At 38.6% G+C, this 7,533-nt stretch overlaps 1 protein-coding gene across 2 annotated transcripts; it reads left to right on the forward strand.

Moving 5' to 3' along the window:
• Positions 1-1,409: 1,409 nt before the first annotated feature.
• On the forward strand, positions 1,410-6,161 carry LOC121424399 (recQ-mediated genome instability protein 2-like). 2 transcript variants are annotated; one of them, XM_041620066.1, is made up of 4 exons: positions 1,410-1,561; positions 2,823-2,965; positions 3,902-4,042; positions 5,094-6,161. In XM_041620066.1, the coding sequence occupies exons 2-4, from the start codon at positions 2,875-2,877 to the stop codon at positions 5,309-5,311; spliced, it is 450 nt and encodes a 149-aa protein (XP_041476000.1). In that variant the 5' UTR covers positions 1,410-1,561; positions 2,823-2,874; the 3' UTR covers positions 5,312-6,161. The 2 variants fall into 2 exon arrangements, with proteins under 2 accessions (XP_041476000.1, XP_041476001.1); XM_041620067.1 differs by lacking the exon at positions 1,410-1,561 and adding an exon at positions 1,766-1,783.
• The last annotated feature ends 1,372 nt before the right edge of the window (positions 6,162-7,533 follow it).

Below are 7,533 nucleotides of genomic sequence, written 5' to 3' on the forward strand. Positions count from 1 at the left end.
AGTATTACATCCGTGTTTGTTACCAAAATGAATAATTTTCATTTTCGGAAATACGAACCTTATTCAATTTTCGGATTAACGAACCTTATTTCGTTTTCGGATTAACGAACCTTCGGAATTACGAACCTTATTTCGTTTTCGGATTAACGAACCTTCGGAATTACGAACCTTATTTCGTTTTCGGATTGACGAACCTTCGGAATTACGAACCTTCGGAAATACGAACCTTCGGAAATACGAACCTTCGGAATAACCGAACCTTTGGAATTACGAAGCTTCGGAATTACGAATGTATGCGTCCCAAAAGTAAGGTCATCTCGTCCTAAAAATACAGTTTTATTTCGATTTTGAATGATGTATTTCTTACCGTCATAAAGTACCACAAATAGTAGGGGGGACATTTGATATTGTGTCGATTCCCCTACTATTTAGAGTAGGGGAGACACGACCCCCTGTCCCCTGGGATTTCCGCCCATGTCGGGGAGTGCAAGGAACAGAAGAGCCAAATTATATACATTTGCGTCATGCAGTGCAATAAAAAATACTTTTCATTGTCTTTACTTTATAATTTCTGGCAAGAATGTGATTCCCATGGCCGGGAAAACGGAGTAGAAAAAAGGTGTGGTAAACAAAGGGAAAGGCAATTTTGATGTTTTTCCCCCGCGCAGAGTGCAGAAGCAAAACTTTGTATGAAGAGAGAGAATTAGAACATCTTGTTTAGGTTTTTATTCTTTTAAAAACAATAAAGCTTTCCTTTTCTCCCTTTGCTTTTTCTTCTTCTCCCTTTTCCGGCCCTTCTTTGTTTTTTTTGGGGGGGGGGCATTTTTTCGGGGGGGGGGGGCTGTACTGTAAAATAATTCCTTTTGCTCTAGGTTACACCATGCTTATCGTTATAAGCGAGAGCAGACATAGTTAAAGAACGGACCAGGAAAATTTAATTAATGTCCTTTATAATTACCCCCGCCTATTTAGCCGAGCTATATATTATATTCCCAATTTTCAAAAATCTGTAAAATTTGTATTTGATTATTGATTTTTGAAAGTTTGTGATGTTTGGTCTACATCTCATGTAAAGAAATGTATGTGCAGAAAGGAAATGGAGAGGGGGAGACAGAGAAGGGAAGAAAGACAGCTAGAAAAGGGGGGGGGGGGTGTTTTGCATCGTGATCAAGGGTGGTGACCAGGGGGGCGTTTCATCAACATTTTTGTCCGACAAATTGTCAGATCTGACATCTTTCCTTGATTTTTATTGGCTGAGAAGCACTGTTACCATGGAAACTGTCGGATAAAATGGGACTTGTCGGATAAAACGTCTGACATCTCCTTTCATGAAATATATTATAAGGTCTTTGGTGGTGACCTAGTTTGCAGGCACAGACCCTGATTGAAACTTCGATCAACAAGTGTGTCTCCACGCAAGGACTAGCACATACAAAAGTGTGAACTGAGCATAAGAGGGCCGTCTTCAGAACATCTCCCTCTCACCGGCCGTACTCTCACGTCCCTGATCCGATAAAGTAGCAGTATTTCAACACATATAGTGACATACTAGTATCAACCTGTAAGTAACCAAATGCGCAGTTGCTTGTCAGTACCAGTAGTTCAATTCCAGATCCAGGGAGCTTCCACGGAGGGGAGCATCGCTGCGCCTCGCCCCGGCCCCGCCAGCTCCCGGGAAGTCTGGCCAGTCGGTGCGATGCAGCGTCATAGACACTACCACGCACGTGGCGTCTTCATGGCATTTTAAACTCGGGATTTTAAAGCAGTTCAACTTTGATAAAAAGTGTGTCCACAAAGTCTGGGAAATTAATCCCCGCTGGCAGATTTGTCATGCTGGTTGAAACAATTCTCAACTTTCACAGAAACAAACAAAAAATTGATTAAAAAAATAATGAAATTGATTGTGTCTGTCTAGCCAGGCGGCTTCTAACGTTAGCTTAGTTAGGTGCAAGTTTCAGGTTTTGTTGCCCTTCGTGCATATGAATTGGAAGGAAGACCTGGCTTCGTTGAGAGTACATTAGTAAATTATTTTTACTCTCTAGAAGCCGCCTGGCTAGTCTTTCACCATGACCTGCATCGTGACATGAGAAATCAAAAGTTGCAGTGTAAGAATATCATAAGCAATTTTGATGAATATTAACACTACCATGGCATTGCCATGGAAAGTAGTTGTAGTGTTGGCTGATTCAACTAGACAATTTTTATACATTTGACATGATCGAATGTTGTTTCATTTTTCATTCCAATTATCTATGGCGCGGCGATTGGCCCAGTTATTTCGCAGTAGATTTTCGTTAAAAAAAATTTAAAGCAAAGATTTGGCCATAATTATCATCATTGGCAAATTTTTCTCCAGATTCCTAGAATAACATTTTGAAACTTTGCAATGCCATGTTTTTCATCAAATGATAATGAAATTCTCAGCAATAGTAGACAAGTTAGAGTTTTTTTCCATCTCCTCTGATTTCCAAAGTCCAAGCATTTTGTTTGAGTGGACTTTGGTTTTATTTATTGCCAAATAAAGGAAGGGGTGGTGTAACTTAAAATCATTTTAGCAAATTCTTTTTCTCTAATTTCTAGCAATATGTTTGATGAGATTAATACGACACACATTGACAAAAGTCAAGTAGATATACTGTAAAAAAAATACCGGTAGGGACATTTAGGGCATGTAGGGGCAAAAACATAACAGTTTGGATTGTCTGGCAAAAACTGTCCTACATTCTTGAGGGGATGGGTGTCTAGCAGTAATTTTGACCCCCCCCCCTGTACCCCTCGAATTTAAACTTTAATATCATGTTTACTTTAAATTCCCTACTCAGGTATTTTTTGATCTTCATCCCTTGAATATCAGTATCTCTTCAGAATTCCAAGATGGCCCAAGGCAGACTGAACAAAGCTGCTGTAAAGATATTCATTCGTATGCTTGGAGAGAAAGATGTCTTATCTACCATGGACCCTGAAGGTCAGTAAAAGCTCTCCTTTTTTTTTTAAATTGAAATTCTTTTTTTCCACCTTTTTTCCTATTTACTGCTAGACATTGTGGAGGGCATTGAAGACCTTAAGATGATTTTGATGACAAAATCCCCCAAAAAAAGAAGATTTTTCTACTGTGTTAGATATTAATGACACATGAGATCAAATCTTGCAGCATTTGTTCTTCAAATTGGAAACACTAGTAAATTGAGTATGCATTCTCTTCAGAAAACAGTATGTATTTATGGGTGATCTTATGTAAGTTTGAAAGAAATGCCAATTTCGAGAGATAAATTTGAACATCTTTGTGATTGGTGAGCGATTTCAGAATTTAAATTCTTTGATCTTGTTGAACTACTGGCATTATTTTCCTCAATGGCCAAGCAAACAGTAAATACAGCATTAGATTTTAAGCCTCAGAGGTTCAGTATTTGTTTGCTGGTCGTTTCACATGACTACGTCTTGCTCCATTACACCTCCTCCCCATGATAGGAGGAGAAACTAAAACAGAATTTAAAAAAATGTTTAAAAACTCCTTGAAACAGACTGATTTCAGCTGTTTTACAATTGGGCGTTGTGGCGTGCACCTGATGTAATCCAAGCTACGTGGGGAAGTTACAAATTGATGCAGAAGTTCTAGGTGCGAACCCTGGTCAGGTCTTTCAGATGGTGATGTTAAAGGTCGGTCCCAGACGAAAATAATCATATCTGATTGATGCACGTCTGACAAAACTCAAATACACACACACACACACACAACATGGAAGGATAATTTGCTCTGTCACCTCATCTTAGGCACATCATTTTATTCTGGAGGGCCTTGAATCAATGCAAACAACAAAATATGAATGAATGCATCTTCATAAATTGACCTATTACTATCAGAAGGCATGAATAATCAGTGTTTGTTCTCCTACCCCTACAGGCCTTGTTTGGCTTGAGGGACGACTCCTAAGTGTCGACGAAGCAAAGAACATTGCCGTTCTCTTTGACTCGACGGGTAAAGCCAGAATAGACTACAGCAGTGTTAGGAAGCTTCGGTCACAAAAAGATGGTCTTATCTCAGGTGAGAATTCTACAGTAAATTTTCATTTCTGCAAGAATATTTATCCAGTTTTAGCAGTCAAATATTAAGAAAAAAAATATTGACCTGTTGAGGGTGCTTGTTAAAATATGAAGAAAACTGGATGGTTTTACATACATGTACAACTGTCTGGTAGGTTGGGATATGTGTATAGCATGTTTAGGGTGTTGTTAAGAAATCAAAAGAGATCAGAAACAAAATCAAAGGAAAAGGATATGCTTCTGGAGTTCATTCATCTTCATTTTGGGTATTTCCCCCCAGGGGTATGTTGCAGAAAGAGTTGCGTTTAAACGCAAGTCTAAAAATCAATTGCAAGTTCCAAATGCGCGCTGTTGATTGGTTGATTGATTGCAACTCTTTCTGCAACGGGCCCCTGGGGTTGATCTGGACTTTTGTGTGTTACTTCCATAACTCCTTATTAGCGGCATGTTTGAATGAAATTGTGATATCGATCTTACTAAAGTTATTCACTGAAATCTGTCATGTGACCAGTCGTTAATTTTGGCTAACACAAACATTTTGCTATTGACTGGCACTAATGACTAGTTCTATTGACCGATTGTGGTTATGAGATTAGGATGCTTTATCATTTAACAAGGATCCACATCATCATCATCTTATTAGAAAATATAATACACATCATTCACTCAGGCATTAGAATAATTGCACACACATGTGACATTTGAAAGAGTCCAAACACCCTTGGCTCTGCCTTGGATGTGTTAAAATCTGTCCCAAAGTACTTTATGTGTTATTCTTACTAATACCCCCAATGGTATGTATTATTTGTTTATAGATGATTTTGCTAGGAGGAGCTTACTAAAATCTTTTTAATGTCAACATGTAAGAAAAAGCCTATTGATGTTTTATATATTTATCTTTTTGGTTAAAATGTAAGTAGGTGCTCGGGTGATATCAAGTTTAAAAAGAAATAATCATAGGGTTTAACTAGTTTTGATTTTATATACATTGTATATGCTATGACTGGCCCAGCCACTGATAACCACTTATATCATGGTGTGTTTTCTTTCAGCTGATTCTTATGTGATGATCGTGGGTAAGGTGGAGTCCTATCCCCCGGACCCTCTCATCAAGGCGATCAAGATTTCACCCATCAGCAGTTCCGAGGTCGAGGAGGTCATGTGGGGAATGGAGGTGGAGGACCAACACAGGGAGGTCTACAGGAAGCGGTACCAGAAACGGATCAAGAAGTATGGAGATCCCATGGCCCTCTGTCCACTTGGTTACTAGGATCGAAGGAATGGACCACTTCTTTGGACTTGGCTTACAGAGAGAGAGAGAGAGAGAGATGGGACAACATCTTTCCAATCGATCAGGAATATGGAGTAATCCTGCAAAAGGTAAAGGAACTTTAGCAAACTCGTCTAGGTCCACAAGGATCCTCTAAAAGAAGGAACGATTCTAAGTTGAGACTAGTCACTAGTCCTGTCTTTAATACAGGTATCACATGGACCAATGGAGTAGATCTGCGAAAGGTGAAGGAACTTTAGCAAACTCATTGTCTAGGTCCACAAGGATCCTCCAGAAGAAGGAAAGGTTCTAAGTTGGGACTAGTCACTAGTCCTGTCTTACAAGTATCCCATGGACCAGTTATATGGAGTATTCCTACAAGAGGAGAGACTTCAACCGACACTTTGACCAGTAATCTAGTGCAGTCCTAGACATGGAGGATAGACTTGAACTCCCCCATGGATCTTTCATGTCTGGTAGTCCAATACGAAAAAGTTAAGCTACATCATGGACTAGGACCATGTCGATCGTACAAGAAAATACTTTTAACTATACATTTCTATGAAGCATTCCTGCAGGAAGAGGAGAGACTTAATCCTGTTGGCTAGTTTCATGGAGTAGTCTTACGAGAGGAAGAGGCTTAAACTTTCCAATAGGTTGGAGCTATGGAGAAGTTTTTTTTTTAGTCTAACAAAAGATAGAGAAACAGAGACTCTTACTGCATATGCCCTTCTGATAATGGTAGTGTTATTGCCTTGTAAAACTGATTTGCCCTTATAGCTTTTTCTGATTGTCTTCTAGAGTTCTAGTGTAGAAAATTGTAGAATGTAGATTAGTGACATGGAAATGCCCAGTAGCCCAGTATTTAGTATTTGGGTAGAAATGCACCTTGTTAAGAGAAGGATATGAGACACTTCTCATTCTGTGCTGCAAATTCTCATGAAATTAGTGAACAATCTGAAACATTTTTGATGATGCATATCTTTATTCTCTTGTAATAGTTTTTTCATTTTGCGCTGTAGATGACAGAGTGTGAACAAGTTGGTTACAACTTTACAGTATTCACTCTTTCAGTATTCACAACATGGCATATAAACTTCTTTTGTTTTTGCACTTGCTTGAGAAAACAGTGACTGTCATTGTAATACCATGTCATTTTAGGTTGGCCAAACTCGACAATTTGATCAGCGCCCAATACAATTAATTATACAACTAAAATTTACTGTAACTAAAGTAATGGCCAATTATGTACATGTATCCATAATGACGATAGATTATATCTCATTATATTACACCCTTTGAAAAATAAAACTGTAGTGTCTATATATAGAGTGTGCGAATATATCTCATGATACACCCATTGAAAAAAACAACAACTATATAGTGTCTATCAATGGAGTGGTGCTAACTCTTAGAGTGAAGTCAGAGAATCATTCATATAATGTATAAAGTGTGTTCATTTTCAGTATTGTAAAAGAAATTCCACAGTGCCTTACCCCATTCCAGTCTGTATTAGTTATGCCATGTCCCATGCAATGCATTGATATGCATCTGGTCTTGTGTAAATAACATGATGTAAACATCTAAACTTATTATCTTACAGGTATGTGAACCTATGATGTGATTGATACTGACAAGAGAATATGAATGCCAAAAATGTATGTCGAAAGGCCTAGTCACTCCGCCTGAGTGTTGTTGGAGCGGTCGTGGAGGTGGAGAAAAAATCATCACTGCTCGCTACCGTTCACCATTTTCGATTTTGATTGTTTTTTTTTTTTTTTTCGATTTTTTCCCAAGTTTTGTGAGTGAAATTCAACCCTCTCTCCCCACCGTTCTACGACGCTCCAAAACGCTCAGGCGGTGTGACCTGGGGGGCGTTTCATGAAAGGACTTGTCGGACAATTTATCCGACAAGTCCCATTTTTTCCGACAGCTACCATAGGAACAGTGCCTCTCAGCCAATCAAAATCATGGAAAGATGTCAGATCTGACAACATGTCGGATGAAAATATTGATGAAACGCTCCCCAGGCCTTAAGAAGGCATTATGTATGCATATGTACTGTACCATAGGACCAACTTGACTTAGTGACATAATTCTAATTTCTTTGCATTTCTATAAGGGGATGCCAGTAATTATAATGTGCTTCTTTTTTTTTCAAGTCTTCATATGAATATAATTATTTATTGCATTGTTGTATTATTCTGATGCATGTGATAGCA

The sequence above is a fragment of the Lytechinus variegatus genome, chromosome 11, assembly GCF_018143015.1.
Source record: "Lytechinus variegatus isolate NC3 chromosome 11, Lvar_3.0, whole genome shotgun sequence".
NCBI classification, from domain to species: domain Eukaryota; kingdom Metazoa; phylum Echinodermata; class Echinoidea; order Temnopleuroida; family Toxopneustidae; genus Lytechinus; species Lytechinus variegatus.

What these genes read in the sequence shown, in the direction of transcription:
- LOC121424399 (XM_041620066.1), top strand. Translation starts at nt 2,875, where the DNA reads ATGGCCCAAGGCAGACTGAACAAAGCTGCTGTAAAGATATTCATTCGT. An exon ending in ATCTACCATGGACCCTGAAG is followed by an intron (nt 2,966 to 3,901) that starts GTCAGTAAAAGC and finishes CTACCCCTACAG; the next exon opens with GCCTTGTTTGGCTTGAGGGA. An exon ending in AAAAGATGGTCTTATCTCAG is followed by an intron (nt 4,043 to 5,093) that starts GTGAGAATTCTA and finishes GTTTTCTTTCAG; the next exon opens with CTGATTCTTATGTGATGATC.